General features: G+C 56.0%; 1 protein-coding gene across 1 annotated transcript; it reads right to left on the bottom strand.

Annotated features, from left to right (window-relative positions):
• Nucleotides 1-7813: 7813 nt before the first annotated feature.
• Nucleotides 7814-24978, bottom strand: Fasn (fatty acid synthase). Its single transcript, XM_057773525.1, has 43 exons — nt 24795-24978; nt 23496-23631; nt 22815-22967; nt 21665-21838; nt 21266-21466; nt 20980-21102; nt 20773-20888; nt 20548-20682; nt 19651-20113; nt 19354-19541; nt 18924-19113; nt 18324-18418; nt 18023-18157; nt 17737-17940; nt 17512-17627; nt 17165-17337; nt 16900-17091; nt 16751-16831; nt 16482-16661; nt 16180-16359; nt 15902-16105; nt 15485-15771; nt 14757-15143; nt 14504-14668; nt 14301-14419; nt 14059-14213; nt 13769-13972; nt 13459-13609; nt 13198-13376; nt 13003-13122; nt 12773-12895; nt 12469-12692; nt 11820-12021; nt 11543-11694; nt 11340-11431; nt 11038-11189; nt 10711-10956; nt 10298-10486; nt 9726-9953; nt 9424-9644; nt 9204-9302; nt 8796-9047; nt 7814-8715 (listed from the first exon to the last, which is right to left on the bottom strand). Exons 2-43 carry the CDS (start codon nt 23620-23622, stop codon nt 8578-8580), a joined length of 7515 nt encoding a protein of 2504 aa, XP_057629508.1. The 5' UTR covers nt 23623-23631; nt 24795-24978; the 3' UTR covers nt 7814-8577.
• Between the last annotated feature and the right edge of the window lie 917 nt (nt 24979-25895).

The raw sequence follows: 25895 nt of genomic DNA on the forward strand, positions 1-25895 counted from the left end.
AATGAAAAACAAGATGCACATCCCTGACATTTATCCAGCGCTCCTCATCCTTCCTACAGATCTAAGCTTCTACCTGTTTTAATTGCTCCTTGGGCTAAAGTCATCTGTTAGTCCTTATCAGTCGGATCTGAGCATCTGCAATGCTCTCACTTTTGTTTATTTGTAAATCTCTGAAACTCTATCATCTCACCAAAAAAGGAAAAAATAAAGAAGGCAAAGAAAACAAGGTTAAAGAAAGCAGTAGCTTTCTTTCTTTCTTTTTTTCACAGGATTTCTCTGTGATTTTTTTTTTTAATTATTTTATTTTTTTTGGTTTTTCGAGACAGGGTTTCTCTGTGGTTTTGGAGCCTGTCCTGGAACTAGCTCTTGTAGACCAGGCTGGTCTCGAACTCACAGAGATCCGCCTGCCTCTGCCTCCCAAGTGCTGGGATTAAAGGTGAGCGCCACCACTGCCAGGCTATGTGTAGCTTTCTTTGGTGCCTGTCCTGGAACTAGCTCTGTAGACCCGGCTCCCGCACGGCCTCTGCCTCCCCGCGCTGGGATTAAAGGTGAGCACCACCACTGCCCAGCTCTGCTTTCTTTTTCTTAACAGGGTCTCTACTGCAGATTGGCCTTGAACCAGGTTTCTAGCTAAGGACCTGAGGATGACCTTGAATTCCTGCTCCCCCTATCTCCCCCTCCACTAGACTTAGTTTATCCTGTGCTGGGAGTCAAACCCCAGGCTTCGCGTGTGCTGGCAAGCACTCTATCAGCTGAGCCATTTCCACAGCCCCTTTCTACTCCTCCCTTGTTCTTTATGCGACGGCCCATGTTTCTAGAGTTTGTTGACGACTTGGGTTGGAATTTCTTTCTGCTTTGTTTCCCGGGGTCCCTTTATCTGAGCTAGGGCGTTCCCTGCCCTTAGGCTGGCCTGCCCCCTAGTGGAGCCTTCCAGCACTGTTGGTCAGCGGAGGCAGCGCGGGCCAGCCCTGCAACTTAAAGATCTGGCATCTGGGAAGGGACAGCCTGTGACCGTGACCTCCACTCACCTCTCTTGGCAGGGACCCACTACCTTACCGTAAGTCTGGGCAAAGACACTGAGACTAGACTCCTCTTCCTGCCGCTCTGGAGCTGGACTTCCGACCTCCAAAGGGGATTTGGTGAGGAAGGACCCCGGCGAAGCAGTCTGCAACGCAGCGCACGGAGCTGGGGTGGAGAGCCTTCGGTAGCCTTTGTGGTAGCCCTAGGCTGGTCCTGGGGGAGGAGCCTGTCCTTAGCTGCACCCATCATGTGGGCAGAGGGGGACGGGGCCAAGGCAAGTGCCCCAAACTCACTGCTGCTGCCAGAATTTGGTAGATTTTCCTGAATTCTGTTTTCCCTTTGGCCGAGAGTATTCAGAACAACTTCCAGGACTTTCAATGACTTTCTGGAGACTTTTCACCAGAAAAGGCCGCTTTTCTGGGAGCAGTCCTCTGAACCCTTCCGGCCACCGGAGCACGGGACCCTTTTAGTTCAGTGTGACTCACACGATGCTCAGGTTCTGCCAATGTGTTCCCGCTTTGTTCCGTTTTATTCTCTTTCTTCTTTCTTTCTTTCTTCCTTTCTTCCTTTCTTCCTTTCTTCCTTTCTTCCTTCCTTCCTTCCTTCCTTCCTTCCTTCCTTCCTTTCTTTCTTTCTTTCTTTCTTTCATTTCTTTCTTGGACAGGGTCTCCTTAGCTGGTCTGAAATTTTATGTGTAAACCAGGCTGGCCTCGGACTCACAGAATTCAGTTGCCTCTGCCTCCCAAGTGCTGGAATAAAAGGGCATGGGTAGCATGTGCCGTCATGCCTGGAAAAGAAATCTTTAAAAACAGCTGAACTAAACAGCATATTCTGAAGAATACCCCTCCACCGCTTTTTCCCTCTTCCCACCATCCTTCCTAACACACGAAGCGGCATTGCCGTTAGACCCACATATATTGTTATAACCATATCGACTCATGGTCTTCCTGCTTCAGCTGCATGCTAGGATTACAGGTGTGCTCCACCATCCTGGGATTGATTGCCTGTCTCTCCCAGTTGTTGTCTTGAAGCTCACGTCAGGTTCCCTTGCTCACGGCCCTCCTTTGCACACACAGACATTTGTTCTGTCAGCCATCCAGGGGAGATGGTTAGGTCATGTCCACTATTTTGCGATTTTACATAGTGTTACAGTGTGTGTGTGTGTGTGTGTGTGTGTGTGTGTGTGTAGGCGTAGTCAGGACACTTTCCAAGAAACTTGAACACAGAGGTTGTTTTTCTGTGTGCGGCCACCTCTCCCCGAAACCCTTTGTTCTGTGTGTGTTTCCCACCAGTGCTGCTTTGGTGCCAGTTCCCCTGCAGCCCCCACAGCACGGCAAGGAGACCATGTCTGTAGTTGTACCAGCCATCCTTGTTGTGACTATCAATCTTTATTTCCCTTATAATGAGAGGCTGAGCATCTTTTACTATGTTTAGAGGTCTAACCAACTATTATTTTGTTTATAAATCCCCCCTTAAACGGCTTCATGGAGGGATAATTAGTGCTTTGGAAGTATGGGTAAAGTGACAATTACACATCTATAGATACCCGTATACACAGCCGAAACTGTTACAGTGAGATCATGAAAGTGTGTATCGACACCCCCAGTTTCCCTGTGACCCCCCAACCCTCTTTACCCATGACACTCCCGTCGCTACTGACATTTGTGCTTTCCAAGGCTTTATACGCACAGAAGTGTCTCAAGTCTTTGCTCATTCTTTCCAGGGCTCAGTCATGGATATTCTGAAGTATTCATATTATGGGATGTCCTGAAATGTGTCTCTCCATTCCCCTGCTTATGAGTCTGCAGTGGTTTCTGATTCAATCTGTTGCTATGGATGTTCTTGTCAAATCTTCATACGGACGTAGGGTGATTCATGTGCTTGGGAGCAGGACAGCAGATCCTATGTTAGATGCACATTTAACTTGGCTTTTTGAAAGTGGCCTCAGATTCCCTCTGCAGCCAAGGACAACCTTGGACCTCTGATCCCCGGCCTCTTCCACCCAATGAGTAGAGGGTTACGGGTATGCGCCACCACACCTGGATTCCTGTGTGCGAAGGAAAGGGTTTATTTGGCTCGGTCACATCCACCATGAGCCAAAGGAACTCAGGGCAGGAACTCAAACCGAAACCGGGAGTCAGGAACTGAAGCAGAGGCCATGGAGGAACACTGCTGCCAGGGTGCAGCCCTGAGCCATGGCCACACATCTGTCTGTGCCTTCTTTGGTGGCTGCTGTGGACTTTGCATACAAATTAAAAGCACCTAGCCCCTGAGTCACTTCACCCATCCCAGTGATGCCTGCACATAATTTCCTTTTATTTATTTATTTATTTATTTATTTATTTATTTATTTAGGGTTTTTTTTTTTGTTTTTTTGTTTTTTGTTTTTTTTCGAGACAGGGTTTCTCTGTGGCTTTGGAGCCTGTCCTGGAACTAGCTCCGTAGACCAGGCTGGTCTCGAACTCACAGAGATCCGCCTGCCTCGGCCTCCCGAGTGCTGGGATTAAAGGCGTGCGCCACCATCGCCCGGTTATTTAGGTTTTTTTGAGACAGGGTTTCACTGTGTAGTCCTGGCTGTCCTGGAACTCGCTCTGTACACCAGGTTGGCCTGGAACTCATAGAGATCTGCCTGCCTCTGCCTCCTGGGTGCTAGGATTAAAGGCGTGCACCATCACCACGTCTTTAATTTATGTGCATTGGTGTTTTGCCTGCATGTATGTCTATGTGAGGATGCCAAATCCCCCGGAACTGGAGTTACAGACGGTTGTGAGCTGCCATGTGGGTGCTGGGAATTGAACTCAGGACCTCTGGAAGAGGAGTTAGTGCTCTAACCACTGATCCATCTTCCCAGACCATTTCTTCTTTTTTAAATTTAGCTTTATTTTATGTATATGACTGTTTTTCCTGCATGTATGTGTGTGTACCATATTGTGACAAGATTTACAGAGTTCGAAAGAGGCCACAGGATCCTCTGGAATTGGAGTTAAGGATGGTTGTGAACCACCATGTAGGTGCTGGGAACTGAACCCATATCCTCTGGAAGAGCCATAAGCGCTTTTAACCACTGAGTCATTGCTGCAGCCCCTAGCAGGTTCAGATTGAGGTAATTTCTATTGTTTTATTTATTTATTCATTTATTATTATTATTACTATTACTACTATTGGGTTTTTGAGACAGGGTCTCTGTATTATACACTCTGGCTGTCCTGGAGCTTCGGGCCAGGCTGTACTGAGCTCGGAGAACCACTTCTCTTCCTCCCCCCAAGTGCTGGTATCAGAGACATGCACTGCCACAACCAGCTTAGTTTTTGAGGCAAAGTCTCATAGCTGAGAATGACTGAACCTTTGGTCCTCCTGATGACGACACTCAATGCTGGTTGGGGTTACAGGTGTGAGCTGCCAGGCACAGCTTGGGCAGTGTTGGCACTACTGTTATTGCACCCTCTGCTAAGTTTTTTTTCCCCTTCTTCAGTAGTGGGTTTCTCGTGTCTAAAATTCATTCAGTGCCCTCTTTCTTTGCAGAGACTATTTTTACTCCCTTAATGAAAAACAGCTATGTTCTTCACTGTTTACTGCAGCATGTGGTGCCAGCCGCTTAATTCTCATCGCTGGGGTCACAGGTGCATTCTACCCAGCTTAAGCCTTCCTTCCTCCTTTTTCCCTCCTCCCCTCCCTGACTTTCTAAGAATGGAGCTGATACCTGGGGCCTCTTGAACCATAGATGAGCCCTCTGCTCTGAACTCCACGTCTGAGCCCCCTGGCTGCTTTCAGCTCCGCTAAGGGCAGTCCTGCCACTGTGGTGTCTGTATCCCCTCGGGGTTTTGCTTTTCCCACTCACGTCAACAACTTTCTGGTTCTCGTGTGTTGATTAAACCTTGCTGTTCAGTGTTGCTCGGCTGTGAGAGTCATATTCAACCCCTCAGTTTGGTTGGCCCGTCTCCTACCAGGACAGAACAGTAAAACCTGGCTGCTGTTGCCTCTGAGGTGGAAAGGGATCTTCCTTTCTTCAGATCAGGGCTTGGAGGGGTTGCAGTGAATGTCTCTGGCACCCCCTCCCCCCAGCCTTTCTGACACCACTAGAGGGAAGGTGGTGGGGCTCCCTACGGTTCTGGTTTGCTATGCTAGCTCTCCTGGCCAGAGGCCCAGATTGCCTACCTTCCTGCTCTCTTTTTCTGAGGTTGGAACTCAGGGCCTCAGAAATTCTGGGCAAGCCCTCTACCAATTGACCCACACTCCCAAATCCGTTGAACACACATGTAGCTGAGGTTATCCTTGAGCTGGTAGCAGCAATATTCTTCTTTTTTTTTTTAATATTTATTTATTTATTTATTTTTTTGTTTTTTTGAGACAGGGTTTCTCTGTGGTTTTTGGAGCCTGTCCTGGAACTAGCTCTTGCAGACCAGGCTGGTCTCGATATTTATTTATTTATTATGTATACAATATTCTGTCTGTGTGTATGTCTGCAGGCCAGAAGAGGACACCAGACCTCATTACAGATGGTTGTGAGCCACCATGTGGTTGCCGGGAATTGAACTCAAGACCTTTGGAAGAGCAGGCAGTGCTCTAAACCACTGAGCCATTTCTCCAGCCCCAGCAGCAATATTCTTGCCTCAAGTGTTCAGGTCACAGTTGTACACTACATGCCCTGGAGAACTTTATGGGATTGGGGCATCTGGTCTGTGCCCTTACTCTCCAAGCTCCTCCCATCTCATTCCCTGGACGTTGAAGGAAACACATATTCAACAGTGGCTCTTGTATTTAGGACTTAGTATTTGGTTTTATTTCCACGCCCATTCTCAACAGATACCATGTACTATGTGTAAACTCTCAGCTCTGGGTTTTTGCTTCTTGTTGGATTTTGAGCAGTTTGACTGATAGACTGTAGCATACGACCTGTTTCCTGAGCTTGAAGTTTGCTTCCTGAACCTGCAAGTTTGAAAGTAAACCCCCACCCCGCTTTTCCAGCTCTAAGGGTTGAAAGCAGGGCCTTGTGCACATTAGACAAAGACCACTTTTTCCTCTCAAGCTGCACCCCTGCCCTTTTACTCTGGGACTCCAAATTACCCACGAGGTCCTATCTCTTCTTGAGCTCTGCTCATTATTTAATAACAATAATAAAGATTTCTTTCTTTCCCCGGGTTCTCAGAGTCCTTTCTTTTGCTTACATACTTTACTATTCTGAGCACCTGAAGTTACCAACTTACTTTTGTTGGCTGGTACCCTAAAGTTAGTGTCTATTCTGGGTGTCTTGATAGGTTGATCTTGTGACCTTGTCTCCCTGTCCACCCCCCATCCCGCCCTGTCCCAGGTAGGTTTGTGTGTAGCCCCGGCTGTCCAGGCTAGTTTTGAACTCAGAAGTTTGCCTGCCTCTGCGATTAAAGGTGTGCCACCATTGCCAGACATCCCCCTGCTTCTTATCTATAGCCTAGTCTGGCCTCGGCCTGCAGGGGGAATGGGGGCACAGGTACCCAATGCTCCAGAGTCTTGTTGAGATTTGTAGGGAGCAGTTTAGTTAGAAGCTTTGACCCTTAGGCCAAGAGGTGGCGTGAATGCCTTTAATTCCAGAACTCAGGAGGCAGAAACAGGCGGGTCTCTGTGAGTTTGATGCCAGCTTGGTCTATAAAGTGAATCCCAGAACTGCCAGAGCTGTTAAGAGAAACCATCTTCAAAAACCAAAAAGAAATTTTGAGCTTTATGGTTTTGGGGCTTTTGTTCATTCCTTTAGATTTAGTTTTATGTATGTGAACGTCTTGTTTGCATGTGTGTCTATGGACTGTGTGTGTGACACCCTCCAGAGGGTCAGATCCCTTGGGACCTCAGTCACCAATGGCTGTAAACTGGCCAAGGTTGCTGGGAACCTGATCTGGTTCCTCTGCAAAAGCAGCCAGAGTTCTTGCCCCTTGAAGCCATCTTTACTGCTCAAGTGCACAAGGTAAACTTACACCACTAGAGCAGGGGTTGCAGACGAGTGTTTCTGACCGATGGCTACCCACTGAGGGGCACCACCAGACCCAGCAACTGCTGAAATCACTTGGGAGATAGAAAGAGCAAGGAGTCTCAAGATTTTATTGCGGTCATAAAATGGACTTATACAACACCATGTGAGTCCCTAAAGATCCCACGGCAGGGTGAGGGAGGCAGGCCTTTCTGGGGTGGTTTATAAATCCATTCCTTTGTCTAACCAGACACACTAGAGACAACACAGAGCTTTTAAAGAACGTTCTAGGTTGAAGGAGAGCTAACCAGATGCTTATCAGTCTTGGGCTAACCACCGACTGGGACGAGACCCCTTCTGAGCACCCTATTTGCACCCCCACTCAGAGGTTCTCCAGGCTGGCCAGGGTGCAGCTGTCTGCGGCCACCTGTGGACAGACGCTGAAGATACCACTGCTGAGTCTCTGCTGGACACAGGCTTAGGGGCCTTGACCCCCAAAGGGCTGCTTTACAAGACCCATCATGACTTATCCCCAAGCCCATACATACAAGCTGGCAGCCCTGTGGGCTCCTGAGGCTGTGCCTACATTCCTCAGGGACCTTAGAGACCTCGACTTCTCTGTGTTGTCCTCTGTTCTGGCCATGTCACCTGCTTCTCACACCAGCCAAGTGCTGCTCAAATTTTGCTCTGGTGTCTGGTTTGGCACCAACTGAGCTGACGCCCAGAGCGACATGAAGGTGGAGATATTCTGCTCACACCACAGCTTGCAGTCTCCAGCGGCCCCATGGCTGTTCCCTCTAGGGTGTGGTGCTGGAACCTGAAGCCCAGGTCAGGGACTGGACAGAGACGGAGCAGAGCCAGTGCTCACATGCGGTTTAATGTGGAAAGGGCACAGCATCAAGAGCAGCACATTTACCAATGGTGTAAAAATCAGTCCAGACGTGGTTCTTTACACTGACAGTCGCAGTAAATTCAAAACCCAAGTAGCAATTTGAATCTTTTCTTGGAAAACAAAGTCAGTGTCCGGTGCGGTCCGCAGGGTCAGCGTGGCCCTGCATCATGGGTGCAGCCGGGGTGCACCATGGGGGCCAGGGGCCATGGGCTAGTGTCTGCTGGGGTCCTCATCCTCCAGGAACCAGCCCTCTCCATACCCTGCCCAACACTGGGCAGGGCCAGGATAAAAAGGGGCTCCAGCCAGCAGCCTGTGTGTAGTGGGTCTGGAAACTTCACCAGAAATTTGCCCCCCATGGCTTCTGCCATTTTAAGGGGTTCTAGAATGAGCAATGGGGGTCTTTCCCAGCAATGCAATAAATATGAGAATTTATGGAGAAACAGCCAGCGTGGCAGAGGCCACACGGCAGAAAAGGCTCAGTTTGGCTTCTGCACGTCTCCACTGACTCTTCACAGACCAGGGTGTCTCCAAGTCAGTGGCTCTGGGAACCCCACTAGGTAGCTGGGACACGTGATGGTCCTGTTTCTAGCAGCCACCAAGGGAGGGGGTGGTGCTGGGCCACTGGGAGCAGGGGGTCCCACCAGCAGGACCCTCCCAGTCCCTGCATTTAGGGTGTGGTGGGGATTGGAGCATCTCTGATGGCGGGTGTGGAGCATGGCTTCACGTAGGCCTAGCCCTCCCGCACACTCACTCGAGGCTCAGCCAGGGAGCTGTGGATGATATTGATGATGGACTCCAGGCCGCTGCCCTCCAGCAGCGTGCGGTGGTCTCCCTCGATGATGTGCACAGAGACCTTCCCATCGCACACCTGCGAATGTGGACATCTCACTGTGACGTCACCAGCCAGTGCTCCTCTGCAGATGCGTCTGCCTCGCCCGCCCCACTCACCTGAGAGAGGTTGTAGTCAGCACCCAGGTCCTCACCGTAAGTACCGCCTGTCTTGGCACGCAACAGCGTCACATTGCCATGGTACTTGGCCTTGGGTTTATACTGCTCGGCTGCCCGCAGCTTGTGGTAGAAGGACAGGGCAGCAAAGCTTAGCTCACGGCGGTCCAGGCTGTGGTGGCTTTTGGTGATGAGGTCAACAGCAGCAGCCACCCGGTCCTCCAGGCTTTTCAGTGGTAGCAGGGCCTCTAGCATCTGGAGGGAACAGTTCTGAGGATTGGGGTGGGACCAGTGTGCCCCGCCTTCCACTGGGGAGACAGGGATCTAAAGAAGCACCCCATCTCTCTGGTCCATGTCATTCTCAGCTCCAGCCTGCCTTTCCTGCCCACTCCAGGGTGTCTCCTGGCCTACCTTGTTGTGCTCTGCATCAATGAACTGCTTTGCGAAGAAACATAAGGCCTCAGCCTCGGCCTCAGCCTCACAGCCTGGGGTCATCTTTGCCCGATAGCTCTGTCACGGCAGGAGACACTGCTGCACCAAGTGTCAAAGTGACCAGGACCCTCCCGGAAGAAATGCGTTCACACCCAAGACACAGGTGGCAGCACTTAGGACCAGTTGGCCCAGCTCTTACCTGGGTATAGGCCAGCACAAAGGTGTGTGAGCCGTCAAACAGGAAGAGGCTGTTGTGGGTGGGGGCTGGGCCCTGCTGGGCCTGCAGCTGAGAGCACATCTCAAAGGCTACACAGGCCCCGAAGGAGTACCCAGCCACTCGGTAGGGCCCCTCGGGCTGCACCTGCTTGATGCAGTCGATGTAGTAGGCAGCCAGGTTCGGGATGCTGTCCAGAGGAGCCGCTGCAAGACAGCACAGGGCTCAGCACTTAGTGGGGAACGGAGCCCCCAGGCACGAGCGCCGCCCCAGCACGTGCGCGGTACCTTGGGTGCACTGCAGGCCGTAGGTGGGCACGCTGAGTTTGGCAGCCAGGTTGTGGAACACAGTGGTGGAGCCTTCAATGGGGTGCACCAGGAACAGAGGCCGCTCGGAGCTCTGCACCGAATTGAGCCGAGTGAGGGTTGGGGCCTCGGGGTTCACAAGCAGGGTGCTCAGGTTCAGCTGGGTCTGCTTCAGGGCCGAGTCGTTCTTGGACTTGGGGGCTGTCACCTCTGTAAGGACAGAGTATGATATAGCCTAGCCTTGGTATGTGGGTTCTGGTACACTACACCTGTACTAAGCACTGGTCCCAAACACTCTTTGGTCTTTTGTTTGTTTGTTTTTTCAAGATAGGGTTTCTCTGTAGCTTTGGAGCCTGCCTGTCCTCAGGCTGGCTGTCGCTCTGCAGACCAGGTTGGCCTTGAACTCACAGAGATCCAACTGCCTCTGCCTCCCCAGTGCCACCACCGCCCAGCTCCAAGTGCTCTTTGGAGAAAGGACTGTACTGTCGCCCCGGTGCTGGAAGCTTGGATGGGACACACCAAGACCCTCTCACCACCTGCTGTCGGGTACGCACCACTCGCTGAGCCAGTCTTGGAGGACAGTTCCTGCAGCTTCCGAAGCGTGAGTTGCCGCACTTCACGCATGGGCAGCACCAGGTCATGTTCACGTTCCAGGATCTGGCGTACTTCTACACCCATGAGTGAATCCAGGCCAAGATCTGCCAGCGAGCTGTCCAGGTTAATACCTGCCAGGTCTCGGATGCCTGCCAAAGGAGACTTTTGTTTAGAAGGGGGGGGGGGGTGAGGACAACCTGGACATGGGAACCAGGCACAGGCTGGGAGTGCTGGCCTAGAACAAATCTGTTTTCCTCTATAAACAAACATCACTGTGGTCATAGCTCCCCAGGCCACGTAACCCTGTCCTCTGCTTCTATAGATGGGGAAGCTAAGGCTCGGAGAGTTAGGCGGGTTCCTGAAGCTGGCTCACCTAGGATGTGTGCTATGGCCTTCACCAGATCCTGCTGGGCTTCGCCATCACCGTGGGCCACAGCTTTCTTCTCAGCCAACACAAAACTACTCAGGACCGCATACGGCTGGTTCAGGAAGAGGTCTAGCACCTCCATGCAAGAGGCGATACGCTGTGGCAGTGTGCCACCAATGACGGTGTCATTGGTACCCATCGCTTCCAGGACGATGCCCACATCACCGATGGCACCCCACTGCACGGCAAGGCCTGCGAGCAAAGGAGGCAGTGGGTGAGAGGCTTTGTGGAACGTGTGAAGTCCCAGCATGGGTGGGCTGGGCAGAGGCCCACCTGGGAGGCCATCGTGCTGGCGCTGCTCGCATATCCGCTCCATGGCAGAGTTGGCGAAGCCATAGTTGGTTTGTCCAGCATTACCACGTCCACAGCTTACGGAGGAGAAGGCCACAAAGTAGTCCAGCTCAGGGCAGGCTTCCCGGGTTGCCCTGTGGGTGGGTGTTCGTATCACTTTATCATGCCCATAACCTCTCCAAGGCAGTCCAGAGAAGACCACAGGTGGCACGGATTTGGCTCTCCCAGACCCCCAGGCCTGGCGGGGACCAATACAGGTGGGACCAAATGGAGGTACTGCCTACCTGTCAAGGTTCAGGGTACCATTGTATTTGGGCTTGTTGACATCCTGGAAGAGCTCTGGCGTCTGGTTCTCTAGCATAGCGTCTCTCAGGACCTGTGAGAAAAGGTTTTAGTGCTTGCTGCAGCTCTGGGGTTCTACCCCACTTAGCAGCTACCCTGGGTCTCAGGCTTTGGAGGTATCTAGAGCCCAGGATGCCTTTCTCACCATGGCCAGGTTGAAGACACCTCCAACAGGCCCAAGCTTTGTGGCTTCAGTGATGAGAGCACGGGCCCCCTCCAGTGAGCTGGCATTGCTTGTTGACACTAGCACGTGTATGCCCTGGCGCCTCCACTCTCGAACCTGCTTGGCTTGGTAGCCTGTGGGACACAGGGCTGTGGGGCTGCACCGGAGGAGAGGGAGTGGCCTACAGCCCCTCCCAGAACACCTTCCACCAAAGGGAGGCCTACATCACCAGCTGCCCCAGGTGCCCCTACTTGCTTACCTGTGCGGATTCCAGACCGGGAAGTTAGCACAAGCCTCTGGGCCCCCCTGAGCACAAGCCACCGGGCCAGCTCCAGGCCAAAGCCACCTAAGCCACCAGTGATGATGTAACTCTTGTGGGCTGGGCAGAAGGTCTTGGCGATAGCAGAAATCAGGGTGGGCTGAGCCCCTGGGAGCACAGCCTCTGGTTCCTCCTCCCGCACCTGCAGATAAAGAGTAGTGGCTCAGAATCAACCCAAGGACCAGTGAGATGAGGAGCAATGGTGTGGGAGTCCTTCTGCATACGTGGTGCTCGTATTCGCTAAGGAAATAGAGCTGCTTTGGCCTATGGGAGGGCAGAATATAACCAGGCTGGAAGAGATAGAGTAGGTGGAGCTAAAGAGACGCCATGAGAAGGAAGTTGCTGGAACCTTAGCAGTAGGCAAACAGCCTCATGGTGGTACACAGATGATCAGAAACGGGTTAATTTAAGATGTAAGAGTTAGTTAATGGGACTGGAGAGACGGCTCAGTGGTTAGGAGCACTGGCTGCTCTTAGCTGTCCTTCGTCTCTACACATGTGCCGTGGCAAATATCACACAGAAGAGAGTGGAATCAGAAAAACTAAACTCTGCCAGACAAAGCCAGCACGGGTACCCAGGGCTGCCTCACCTGGACAACGACTTTGCCAATGTGTCTCCCCTGAGCCATGTAGCGGAAGGCATCCTCCACCTGGGTCTTGGGGAACACTGTGCACTTGAGGGGTTTCACCACCCCATCCCGGATGCCAGCCTGCAGCAGGGCTGCCACCTCCCGCCAGGTCTCATTGTTCTCCTCAAAAAGTGCGTCCAGCAGGATCCCGTGGAAAGTGACATTCTTCAAGAAGATAGCCATGCCTGAACGGGAGAGTCACGGTCACCGGTGGAGACCTCAAGCCCCCACACTACCCCCTACCCCTGCCCCCAGGACTACTAACCCAGGGGGTGGTTGTTGGAAAGATCAAATTTGCCTATCTCTAGGAAGCGACCATGCTGAGCAAGGCACCGGACACTGGCCTGGAGCTTCTCTTCTGCCAGGGAGTTGAGTACCAGGTCGACCCCTGGGGTGACAAACACAGAAACTCTGGGTCATGCGGGCTCAATCAGTCCAGAGGGCTAGACTGAATGCATGAACCACTCCCTGGCAACGGCCCAGGTGGGCACCTACCTTTGCCACCAGTGTGCAGTAACACATGCTGCTCGAATGACGTGTCTCGTGAATTAGCAAAGCTGGTGTCATCGAGCTGAGGGAACCTGGCCTGGAGGTAGGCTCGCTTCTCAGCTGAGCCTGTGACGAGAGAGGCCCTGGTGAGCCTGGGTCACAGAGCTCAAGGTCTGGGGTTCTAGGGGGCAGGGCCCTTACCCACAGTGGTGAAGACTCGGCAGCCCAGACTGAGGGCGATGGAGATGGCGGCCTGGCCCACCCCGCCGGAGCCCGAGTGGATGAGCACAGTTTCCCCGCGCTGCATGCGCCCTCGCACCACCAGGGAGTAGTAGGCAGTGGTGTAGACAACAGGCACAGAGGCGGCCTCCTCCAGGGTCCTGAGGACACAGCACAGGATCACCTCAGGCTGGCCACCAACTCTAAGATCACGTCACCCCCAGCTGCAGCCGGCCCACTTACCAGCTGGAGGGCACTTCCCAGAGGAAGTCCGGTGACAGCAGGACGGAGGTGGCCAGGCCCTCTGCGGGTACCAGCCCCATCACACGTCGGCCACCCCTATCACGGCCTGAGAATTCCATGCCCAGCATACAGTCCCGGTTGGCCCATTTACCTGCAGGGAGACAGAGGGGAGGCGCATGCAGTGCTAAGGGTCCCCTCTTTGGGTTGGCCAGGGTACGGGGGTGCAAGTGTAGGAGGCCCTGGTGTGGGGAGCCCTTTCCTCCCCAGGACTTCTACCTGGGTTGTACTACCCCTAGCCACTCAGCCGCACCTGGGATGGCATCTGGGGACAGCTTGCCCGTGGCGAGCATGATGTCACGGAAGTTGAGTGAGGCATAGTAGACAGTGCAGAGCTGTGCTCCTGGGCTGGCGGGCTGGGCGTGTTTCAGGGGAGAGCAGACCCAGCGGATAGAGGCAAGGTCTCCTCGGGTAAGGACGTTTATGAAGGCATGTGATGTCTGCTCCTCGGGCTTATCTGAAGACAAAAGGAAGCAAGAATGTCACAGGGCCTACCTGGCCGGGCTCTTTGTCCCCCACCTCTTCCTTGGCCGATGGGCTCACCCTGCTCTAACAGGAAGTGGCGGAAGGCACCCCAGGCCCCATCACGGTACACGTTCATCACCAGGTCAGTCTCTAGCACCTTGCGCAGCTCTGGAGAGCCAGGGTCCAGCTTGGGGGTATGAGACGTGCTGCTGAGACTGGACAGCAGGATGCACCTGTGGGACGAAAGCAAGGACATCAAGGGTGGGTGGGAGGGCGTGAGGGCGTGAGAGTGGGTGGGCACCTCTCAGGGTCTCTCCTACCGAATCCGGTGTCCGCCAGGCTCTTTGCGGAGACAGTTCACCAAGCCTACAACACCTGAGGTGGGGCAATTCATGGCTGTGAGCCACACAGGCTGGGAGGATGATGTGGCCAGAATGCTCTGCAGGACAAAGAAGGGTTAGCCTCCAGATGAGGGTCCCATGACAGGGAGGGCAAGGAAAGGTACCCAGCCCCAGAACCTGACCTTCAGAGAGTCCACCCACTGGAAGCTGGTATCTTCCACAGGCAGGAAGAGGGGGTTGTCCTGTGGCGTGGCTCGGCGGTATAGGAAGAGCACAGTACCATAGAATGACTTCTTAAGGGCCACTAGGTGCAGCCCCTTCTCTGAGAACAGGCTCTCCCACTCTTCCTGTGTGATGGCATGAGGTCTGACGTAAGTGCCGAGCTGGTCGGGCTGTACTCAGCCCTCACCTGCCCTGCACACCCAGCAGCAGTACCTGGCTTAGGAGGCTGGGGCCAGGCTGCACCGCAGAGGGGAGGCTGGCCAAGATCTCCCCAAGGGAATGACCTCTGAGCACCGTGTGCATTAGCAGGAAACCACCTTCCTTGAGGGCATCCACCATGTTGCTCAGGGCCGAGGCCGGGTTGCCCAGCCTGGCCACTGCACAGTTGCAAACCAGAAGGTCAAATGCACCCAGGCTGCTGGGGGCAGGATCCTCAGGGTTCCACTGGCCCTGAGCAACGTCATGCTGCTGCAGCTTGGCCTGAATATCCTGTAGGGCCTGGGGGTGCTGGTCGGTGGCTGTATACTCCAGCTGTAGCATGGGCTGGGTGTTGAGCAGTGCCGGGATGTAGGAATACAAGTGACCTTCTCCTGCCAGCACCTGGGGTGGGGGAACATCTTAGATCTGCTGCCTCTAGGAAACAGCAAAAACCTGGGGGCTGGGTAGGCATCCGTGGGCCTGTGGCAACGCCAGCTAGGAGGCTCTTCCTAACCCCCAAGCCTGTCAACGAGGTCCCATCTTGGAGCCCCAGTCATCTAGGAATTCTTTCCTAGAAGCTTTTCTTCTGGTATCACGTTCCTGGGCTGGTAGGGGTGATTTCCCCAAAATCTTTCAAGGTCGAAGACCACAGAAAGCAGCTGCACCATGACTGCCTGCTTTCAGGTCTGAGATCACCCTGGATCCATGCATATATACGGCCTGTCTACCCTTCCAGCACCCACCTCTACCACCTTCATCTTGAGGCTAGGCAAGTTCTCCAGGGCTGTGTCGATGCAGGCCTTGAGTGCCTGGGAGTTAAGGAGACCACTGATCAGAGGGTCTTCTGGCAGCAGGAACCTTTCCTGAGTCAGCGCCTCGCCCAGCTCCAGCTGCAGATTCCCGTTGAGCTGCAGCTGGCAGGCAGCTGCCAACAGCCGAGACAGTCCATGCTGTGACGGGTCCTCCAGCCCAGGTGCTGCCATCTTCAGTCCTTGCTGGGTGGCCTTGGTCTGCAGAGCCTGGGCTAGACCTGAGAGGGAGAAAGGTCTGTTTTCCAAGGCCTCCAGCCAACTTCAGGACCCATTCCCCAGCTTGTCCTTTGGCCAGAGGATGAAGGGATGCAGCAGAATGCTGTGCCTAGACACGGAGAGCGGCCTTACCCTTGCACCGCTGCAGCTCCCTCTGTAGGGCAGGGCTCTCAGACAGGCACCCAGCCTCCACGTGGGGTGTGAAAATGAACTTCTCCAAGGTGGGAACCAGCTGTTCCTGCTGCCGCCGTGGGGCTGCTGTTGTGTGTATCCTTGACATGTGGACCCCACCAGACACCGTGCTGCCCAGACAGAGGCTCGTCGTCACATCGGCCACTATGGAGACACATTGGTCAGCATCGGTAGTGCCCAGCAAGGACACAAGTGCACAGAGTGAGGGTCAGAGCTACCTTGATTCTCCCCCTCCAGCGTGTACACCTTCTGCAGGTGGGTTGAGGGGTCAATGTGGATGGACGTCACTCGGGTAGGTAGCCGCAGACTCTGCTGACTGTCACCCAGAATGGAGATCTGTAACATGGTGTCCAGGAAGGTCACCCAGTTGTCTTTCCAGAGCAGCTTGCCCTGTTCGCCTGCAGCAGAGGGGCCGGGTCAGGACTCCGGATGGCACCTGCTCCAGGGGCCTTTACTTCCCCCCAGTGGGAGGAGATGGCCCCTGGCAATCGTGCTCAGACTTGGGGATGCTCCTGCCCACCTTTAAGGCTGGCCTCAAAGATGCCCTGGAAGTGAGGGCCATAATCATATCCACGCAGCCTCAACTCCTTGTACACTTCTGTCTGGGTCAAGCGGGAGGCAGGGACAGACTCAGGGGCGTTCAGGTCTGCAGGGTGGTCGAAGAGCTTGGAGTCAGGGTCTTCCCACTGGTACACTTTTCCTGTAGGAGACAACAGCAGGAAGACCTGAGCGCAGGGCCGGCTGGGATCGGGGTCCCAGGTCCCACAGGTCCAGCCAGGTCCCACTTACCACTCACTATCAGGTTGCTACTGTCAGACACTTCAAAGGCATGGGAGGCTTCCAGCAGCCGCACCTCCAGAGACACAGTCCCTGCAGAGAAGGGAGGTCAGAGCAGAGTCCTCACCATCCCAGCGGCCCCTGCTGAGGGTGTCTCTTACCTGTCTTGGGCAATATGGTGGCCTGATGGAGGGTGACATCCTCAAACACCACGGGAGTCTCTTCTAGGGACAGGCCCAGGCTGCGGGCCAGTGTCTTCCACACCAGGCACAGGTAGCCAGTGGCAGGGAAGATGACCCGGCTATCGATGCAGTGGTCGACCAGGTAGTGGTCGGGAGACTCAGGACCGGCATCTGTAAGGGACAGAGACCTCAGCACTGGCCCATGTGCCTGGGAAGGAACCTCTCCACTATGAAGCCCGCTCACCAATGTTGTAGACTGTGGCAGAGGAGGAACTGGAGCCATTGGGGAAGTCTTCAACAGCTGGGACATCCCAGGTCTGACCGTGGTCCCACTTTATGTGAGGGGAGATCAGAGGAGTCCCTCGGGGTGCCGGAAACTCCACAGGCGGGAACAGGGCATTAGGGTTGACATCGATGCTGGTGGAGAGAGCCGAGTGACACACCTGCCCCAGGTCTGAGACACTTGTGGCTCCATTTGTTTCAAGATCCCAAGATGGCCAAACAGGGCCAGAACTGAGCGAGGCCGACAGTAACCCCTCTCATGGAGGGTGGAATGGGCCCCCAGGAGCAGCAGGGAGCAGGGGAACCTACCCTGTGAGGTGCACCTTGCCAAGGTTGGTGAGGAAGAACTCCAGGTTATCTTTATGGTCCCTCTTCATCAAGGGGATGATGGTGCAGCTAGGCTTCACGCCCCGCTTCAGGACAGCCTGTGCATGGCAAAGGAGGGCTGGGCTCTGACCTCCTGCACGCCACACTCATCCTCTCTGGTGACTGGCAGGCTGCTGCGCCCCTTCCCCGGGCAGACCCGGTGCTCACCTGCAGCAGTGCATGGGGAGCAATCTCCAGCAGCACAGCATTCTCGGGGACATGCCACAGTGCTTCCTGGAAGAGCACGGGGCTCACCAAGTTGTTGACGTTGTACTCGGCAGAAGATGTGCGGGCCAGGCTGCTCTGCCACTGGGCCTCAGGAATGGAAGTGCTGAGCCAGCGAGCTGAGCGTGGCCGTGGTTCCCGGATCACCTGAACGAACACAGGAGCTTGGTTAAGCAAGCGGAGTCAAGTTACCACACCCTTAATTCCACATATGTGGCCAGGCACTCACCTTCTTAAGAGCCTGCAGCAGCATGGGGGCAATGCCTTCCATGAAGTAGGAGTGGAAGGCAAGGCCACCTGTCCGCACCTCCTTGGCAAACACACCCTCTTGCTTCAGCTGCTCCACAAACTCACTCACTGCAGCCTGCAGGCAGCAGAGCCAGCGGTCAGAGGGGTCTGAGCAGGCTCTCCCTTGTCAGGAACAGTAGGGACGGGGACAGGTACAGCTCACCACTGGGCCCTTTAGCCTCCCGTGTAAGGCCAGGGCAAAAAGCAGGGGGGAGAAGTCCTGCTATGGTTGCAGGGCCCACCTGAGGTCCAGAGATGGTCACAGTGTCCTCAGAGTTGTGACAGGCAGGCACCACACCAGAGGGGCAGCGCTGTTTACATTCCTCCCAGGACAAACCTGCAATCAAGAGTGGCTGGCCTCAGAGCGGGTCCCCACCCACACCCTGAACCAGGATTCTGCCACAAGCACCACCTGGGGCCAAGGGTGTTGTGGAATGAGATGACATAATGACAGCCTCAGAACTGGCCTTCCCAGGGCACTTTCACCTCCGCTGCGTCTGCTCTCAAGAGGAGGTGTCATTATGGAGTTAGCATGGGAAAGGGGCCAGGTCTCACCTCAGAAATGACCCTTAGGGGGTGTCAGGGGTAAGTAATGGAGGAGCTGGGCAATGACCACCTAGGGTCAAGTAAGTAGTTCTCTGCCCCTCATCTCCCGTCTTGCTCAGGTCTGTGGGCTCAGAAGAACTGAAGCCTCCTGTGAATACAACCTGAGCAGAGTGGCCTGTCCCCTTGTAACCGCACTTCTTCCTCCAAGGTGGCAGCTGATTGTTTTGAAGAACCCAGAACTTTGCCCTTTCAAGAAGATCCCGGTGTCTGAGGTGGGGCCCTGAAAAGATACCTACCAACAGCTGCCATGGACCCAGCTGGGAGGTGGGCGTCCTTGATGCACTGGCCTCTCCAGTAGGCGGCAAGCACAGCCTCCCTCTGGGAGAGACAGCCATCGGCATAGCCACAGGCAACTTCTCCCAGTGAGTGCCCAATAATGCCATCAGGTTTCAGCCCCACAGAGGTCAGCAGGTCTATGAGAGCAATCTGGGGGTTGGAGACACAGGTCACGTCACTCACACAGCCCTAGGACCACTAGACTGACAACCACTGACAGTAAAGCCCGGCCTCTCTCTGATGTCAGGACTCCTGGGAAGCCCTACTCTTCCCCAGGCTTGCTCTGCCCAGGGAAGCATACATGTTGGTGCCCACATCCTGGACCGTGTGATCCCGGGAAGTATATACTCCTGAGTGTCCCAGGACCCCACCATTATGCTGGTGACCTACCTGGATGGCAGTGAGGCTCACAAAGGCATGCACGATGTCATCGAAGGTGCTCTCATCTGTGCTCAGCAGCAGGTCTGACACTTTTACTCCCAATGGTTTCACAGCCTCATCAGAACGCAGAATAGACTCGCGGAAGCTGTCCAGGCGCATGAGGCTCAGCCCCATCCCACGCCACTGCGTGCCCATCCCTGTCCCAGAAAGCTTATCAGGGTCAAAGCATGGAACCCTACCAGCCTTGCCCTCAGGGAAAGGGAGCCACCCCCCCTCCGAGGGTTAGCCTGGGAGCAAAGGGCTCACCTGAGCAGATGAACCAGAGTGGGCGTCTGCTGGCGGGCACTTGCTGCACTTCCTGGACATCTCCCTCAACACCCAGCACAGTATAACCCCTGAAGGGCATGGCTGCTGTAGGGGTGGCTGCAATGTCATTGAGCATGCTCACAAAGGCCAAGTCCTGGCTGTGCTGACGGCCTTGTTCCAGCAGGCCTTGCACCGCCTCTACAGTTCGTCCACTAGCGTGCAGCAAACGGGGAAGGGCAGCATGTGGGGCAGGAACAGGGGCCTGCCGTGTGTTGGGCTGGAGGATGATGTGAACGTTGGAACCTCCAAAGCCAAAAGAGTTGATGCCCACATTGCCACCACGAACAGGCAGGGGCCTATCCACCACCTGCAGCCGCCCATCAAGAAGGGCTGGGATTTCAGGGTTGGGGTTGTGGAAATGCAGGTTGGGGGCCCAAACCCCATGTTCCAGGGATAGCAACACCTGCAGCCAGAACACACGTTAGTTAGGGGGCAGCAGACCCCATCCAAGTGTGCCTACCCACCTCCCTAGAACACACCCCGTCCCCAGTCAGGAGCAGCCCCAGAAGGCATGAAAGTTCAGAGGTGGGTCTTGCAGACACTGTACTTGTCTCCCATCAGGAAAGGGCACGCCAGAGCATTTGCTGGCTCACTCCTCCCTTGCCATCACAGAATGAGGCGTTCTGCTGAACCTGGCTGCCCAGATGTGTCCTCAGAACTGCCCATCCTTTTCGCAGGCAAGGGTTTCCTCTGTCCAGAAGACTACAGGGTAGCCCTGTCCTGCCTGCCTTCTTGGCCACGGTGCAGGCAGGAGCCCACAGGTAGGTAAGTGGTGGTCACAGTACATAGCTATGCACATACCGAAGACTTCTGACTCACAGAGCCCAGCCTGCTCACCTTAGCCAGGGCTGCAAGTCCTGAGGCAGGCTCAGGGTGCCCCATGTTGGATTTGGTGGATCCGATTAACAGAGGGCCCTGGCGGGAGGAACACAGGGCTCGCACAATGCTATTCAGCTCCTGGGGGTCACCCACCTGCAGGGGACACAAGGAGGTTAAGGTTGCAGCCAGGAATCTCTCTAGTAAAGGTGCAGGGGTCAGGTCTTGGCTAGAAAGGGCTGTCACCTTGGTGCCCGTGCCATGGGCTTCAATGTACTCAAGGGACTCGGGGGCCAGGCCGGCTGGCCGATACAACGATTGGATGAGCTGTTCCTGGGCTTCTCCAGAGGGGAATGTCACACCTGGGGCAGACAGGGTAATGGAGGTATGAAGCCTTGCACACTCCACCTCTGCATTCTTGAGACCCATGCTCTCTTTGCCCTCTGTGCCCACCTTGCTCCTTGCAGCCATCTGTGTTGGTGCCAGCATTCAGTACAGTGGCATAGACCCGGCGGGCCAGGGACTTCTTAGTCAGCAGAACCGCCACCACAGCCTCAGAGCGACAATATCCATTCCCTAGGGCAGATCAACACCTAAGCCAGGCAGGTACTCTGGGACGATGGTGTGTGTGTGTACACTCACACCCCATATGCCTCAGCAGGAGTCAAGATGCCATACTCTGTGTACAGACTGGAATCCTGCATAGGAAGCCTAAAGACTGCCCCCATGCCAACCTCACCTGAGTCATCAAAGGACTTGCAGGTACCCTCTGGGCTGAGCATGCCCAGCTTCATGAACTGCACAGAGGTGTTGGGTTTCAGCAGCAAGTTGATGCCACCCACAAGGGCAGCAGGGCATTCCCCATTGCGGATGGCATGATAGCCATTCTGTAGTGCCAGCAGACTGGAGGAGCAGGCTGTGTCCAGGGCAATGCTGGGCCCTGCGAGCAAGGGCATAAAGCAGGTGTGGGTACCCCAAGGCGGACACTGGCCTACCCAGATCTCGAGCACCCCACTCAGCTTTCCCCAAGAACAAGGAAGCCTGAACCCCAAAGGGTTGCCCAAATGGATGGACACATGCAGGTGAGGCCTATGCCAGGGCTGGTCTGTCCACCCACCAGGGCTGGGAGAAAACCAACCTTTGAAGTCGAAGAAAAAGGAGAGCCGATTGGCCATCATGGCTCGCTGGCAGCCCACCATGCTGTAGCCCAGGAGTGTCTCAGGATCTCTGCTCAGGGCCTCCGATGCCTCGGAACCACTCACACCCACCCAGACACCAGTGTTTGTTCCTCGGAGCGAGGCTGGGTTGATGCCTGCCGGGGGCAGCAGTAAGGCTCAGGTTTGGCCACACAGGTTTGGGTAAGAGGGGTACTATCAGGGGAAACAGTGGGCCTCTAAGGTCTGGGTCAGTCTGCAACCACAGGAGGGACAGAGGACACCATTGTCCCAAAGGCAACTCCTTTGGCCTCTGGTGTCACTGGTGGGTCCCAAGGGCCTGCTAGCCAATGAGTTCTCTAGGGCCAAGGGCAGCCTGCCCCAGGACAGGCTGAGATAAGGAGATAAAGGCAGACAAAGGCCAAGTGTCCAAGTTGGGAAAGCAGAGGACAGTGGGTAAACCCCCAGGGAGCTGTGCCCAGCCTTTGATAGGGCATGGGTAGCCAGACAGGCCCAGTTAGGAACCTCCATGTTCACCATGGAGGCTGCCAGGGTCCTGCACCCCTTGATCTTATACTGTACACCAGGGTGGCTGAATATCACGTGGAGGGCTAGTTAGCTCCTACCAACCTGAAGTTCACTCTTCCCACCACGACACCAACCCACAATGGCTGCCCACTGTGGGGTCTTCTAGGCCTAGGAAGGAACACGTCCATGTCCCAAGCAGCAGGATCCAGATCTCTGTCTCCACAAGAGACAGCCTGTTGGACAGGACTGTTGCCAAAGCTAGAGGCCGAGCCCCTGCAGAACTACCTGCTGTAAGCCCCGCCCTCAGCTCCAGAGCAGCCAGAGATCAGGGAGTGAGGAAACTGGGGTAACAGGGCGCGCCTGGGACACCACTGGTGTACAGTTGTGAAACTGTGACCTACCCAAGGCCCCCGCCTCCTGAGCCACTGGCCCTAGATCAGGGCTGGGGACACAGCCAGAGGCCTAGGCCAGGCTTTCCTGATATCTCAAAGCCAAGAAGATACTATTACTGCATTTCCTTTTCCTTTCCACAGAGCTGGGGATGAGACCCGGGTTCCTGTGAACACTGGACAAGTGCTCTACCATCGAGCTACCCCAATGACCCACCTGCGTCCACAATAGCCTCATAGCTGACTTCCAACAGCAGACGGAGCTGGGGATCCATTGTGTGAGCCTGCTTGGGGTGGACCCCAAAGAAGGAGGCGTCGAACTTGGACAAGTCCTTCAGTTTTCCAGACCGCCTGGGCAGACCATAGAGCCCTGTGGAACATCACAGCCCCTGAAGCCAGGGAACAAGGAGCTCCTTCTTGGGGAAGGCTCCAATAAAGAAGCGAACCAACCTCACTGTGAACGAGGGGTCCCAAAACACCTGCCAGAGCTGAGGTTGGCGACCACCCCGTCACCTCCATCCTGATGGGAGACCCGCTGCTGATATGGTTGGCCAGGCCAGCCTCATAATGCTGACTCACACCTGTCCATCAGGTAGAGCCACTCTTGGGCTCTACGTTAGATCCCGTTGGGTGTGAGAGTCAAATCAGCATCTTAAGACACGGGCAGCCCGCTCAGAGTACAGGCTGCTGATGGACTTTCAGAAGGACCCAGTCCCGTTCTCCTGCCCAGCTTTGGTATCCTCCATGTAGGACCCAAGCAAGTCATCTGTCCTTTTTTTTTGACTGGTTCTCAACCTCACAACTATATAGGAATCTCAACGGGCAAGCACTGTCTCCAGGAAATGCCTTGCAATTGACTCCCGATCTGTTCTGCTGTCTGATCCCAGGGGACACTCACCGGCCTTCCATCGCCTGTCATCATCTGTGACCATGTCCACACCGCCAATGAGGTTGGCCCAGAACTCCTGCAGGTTCTCTGACTCAGGCAACTTGCCCGACATGCCGGCTATCACCACCTCCTCCATAGCTCTTCTCTGTGGGGAAGGTAGCATGGTGGGCCCCACACAGTCACTCCCGGCTGTTGCTCAATTGGTTAAGATGGACCCTGATCCACAGGTAGCACCTGAGTGTCCTGCACTGACTTTCTGAGAGTCACGGTTCAGAAAGCCCCTGGCAGTACCCAGCCTGGATGAGCCGAGTGCTCAGGGCTCTGAGCACCGAGAGAGCTACTTCTAAGGTTTTGATCCCTTCCTTTCGCACCGACATAACATGGCCTGACCCTACCATGCCTCGCTGGAGTTACATGGGACCATATGACCTCCAGGCAGTGCCTACTGGATACTGGTCAAATCAGGAACTTGCAAAGAGAGATGGGTCTGGAACTCTGGCAGCCATGCTCTCACTTCAAGCCACGGGGAAGCCAGCGCTTCCCTCTCCAGGTGGGGATAGAGACTGGGTTCTGCTCAGGGCCAGCAAGGACGCCAAGCTTGCTGAGGATTCAGAAGGAACAGGCCCGACTACTATGGAGTGCCCAGGTCTGGCGGTGCACAGGCAAACACAGCCCCTGCCCATGGACCCCTCCAGGAAGATCCGACCTGGAGTACTAACTACTCCCGGCTAGGTGCGGAGCAGGGACAGTCCAAGCCTCTCGCCACCTGGCCGAACACCTTACAATAACCTGGAGGAAGCAGCAGCAGGGGCTGCATGAGATCCTCGGGTCCCCCCAGGGCACTTGCCCAGGACAGTCCAGGCCTTGCAGCCATAGGTCTAACGTGGAGGCTTCCGCGCCACCCTGCCGGCGAGGCCTGGATAGTCCGGTGACTTCCGCTGAGGCCCCTGAGGCCTCGTGCGCACCCAGACCCCGCATCTAGCCTCTCCGAGCTGGCGCCCGCGTCCCACCGCCGCGAGCGAAGGCCCCGGCCCCATCCACGAGGCGCCCAGCCTCCTGCACCGGGGCTGGCGCGGCGCCCACGTGACAGCGGCCCGCCGCGCTGGCCCTCCGCACACCCCTCCCGCGCCCCTCTCGGCCGCACCGCACCGAGCATCCGGGTGGCTGACCGTCGGAGGGGAGCGGCGGCGCTTTTGTGAGCGCAAGAATACCGGGGATCGGCGCCCGCCTGTCCTCCAGCCGGAGCCACGGCTCTCACGCCGACGCCGGCCGGCCGGCCGTCCCGGACCCCGGAACGGAGCCGCGTACCTGACTGGGCTCTGGAGGCAGACGACGAGCGCGGAGCGCGACAGGCGAACTAGATGGGGACGCCGCTGCCGTCTCTCTGGCTCCCTCTAGGCCGCGCCGGCGCTATTTAAACCGCGGCCATCCCCGCGCGGCCACGCCACATGGGCTGACAGCTTGGCTGCGCCGCCCAGGCCAATGAGCGTCGGGGCTGCGCCCCGGGACCCGGCGCGCCGCCGCCGGTGGGGTGATGCCCGCGCGCGCCGCCCCCAGCCGGGACCCTGCGCGGGCGCGCGCCGCCGCCGAAGGAGCGCGCGGCCCCCGCCCGCTTCCGTCCCCCGCCCCCGGCCTCGCGCAGGCCACGCGGGCCCGGGCCCGACGCCCTCATCTCTCCCGCCCTCCCCACCCCCGGGGCCGGGCCAGGTGTGCGCGGTGCGCGGGCGCGCGCGCGGCGTGGGACGGGCGTGCTTGGTCACACTGGGGACTGCGCGGAAGACACCGGGGCCACGCGGGGCCACGGGTCCGTGTCGCCGCCGACTTCACGCCGCGATCGTAGCGCGCGCGGAGCTGAGGGGCGTGGCCTGCTCCACATCAAGACCAATGGGGTGCCGAGGCCGTTCGCGACGGCCCAATGGCGGCGCGCGGGTGGGCGTTGCTAGGCAATAGGGTGATGGGCCGGCAGCGGCGGCGAGGCGCTTCGCGGGCCCCCGCGCAAGCGCGGTCGTTGACCCTGGCGGAGGGCGCCTCCGGCGAGGTTACTACCGGTCAACGTGGCTCAGCTTTCTCGGACACCCTCTCGGTGGCCACCTTGGAGACCAGGATGCGGGCAGGGACGGGTAGAGTGAGCAGGATCAGGAATACTGACAGGCTGCATGCCGCGGTCTCCGGAGTCCGCGCACGGTCCAGGCGCGGCCATCTGGCGAGCGGGATACCACCCCTCCCCCGCACGGTGGGAACAAGAACAAAGGAGCTGCTGAGCGCCTCCCTGAGATCCTCGTTTCCGGGACCCTCTCCCTCCCTCCCTTAAATTCCTCTTTTGAAAGGGTCAGCGAGTTTGGGGCGGAAGATGACAAAACCCACCGACCAAAAAGAGACGAACTGCTCAGGGGGCAGCCGGAGCGCCCA

This window comes from Chionomys nivalis, chromosome 7, assembly GCF_950005125.1.
Source record: "Chionomys nivalis chromosome 7, mChiNiv1.1, whole genome shotgun sequence".
NCBI lineage: Eukaryota > Metazoa > Chordata > Mammalia > Rodentia > Cricetidae > Chionomys > Chionomys nivalis.

Excerpts from the sequence above, each read along its gene's own strand:
- Fasn (XM_057773525.1), bottom strand. The coding sequence starts at position 23,622 with ATGGAGGAGGTGGTGATAGCCGGCATGTCGGGCAAGTTGCCTGAGTCA. Across the intron at positions 15,144-15,484 it reads TCAAGATGAAGGTGGTAGAG|GTGCTGGCAGGAGAAGGTCA; the intron begins GTGGGTGCTGGA and ends CCCCCACCCCAG. Across the intron at positions 9,048-9,203 it reads TTGATGCAGAGCACAACAAG|ATGCTAGAGGCCCTGCTACC; the intron begins GTAGGCCAGGAG and ends TGTTCCCTCCAG.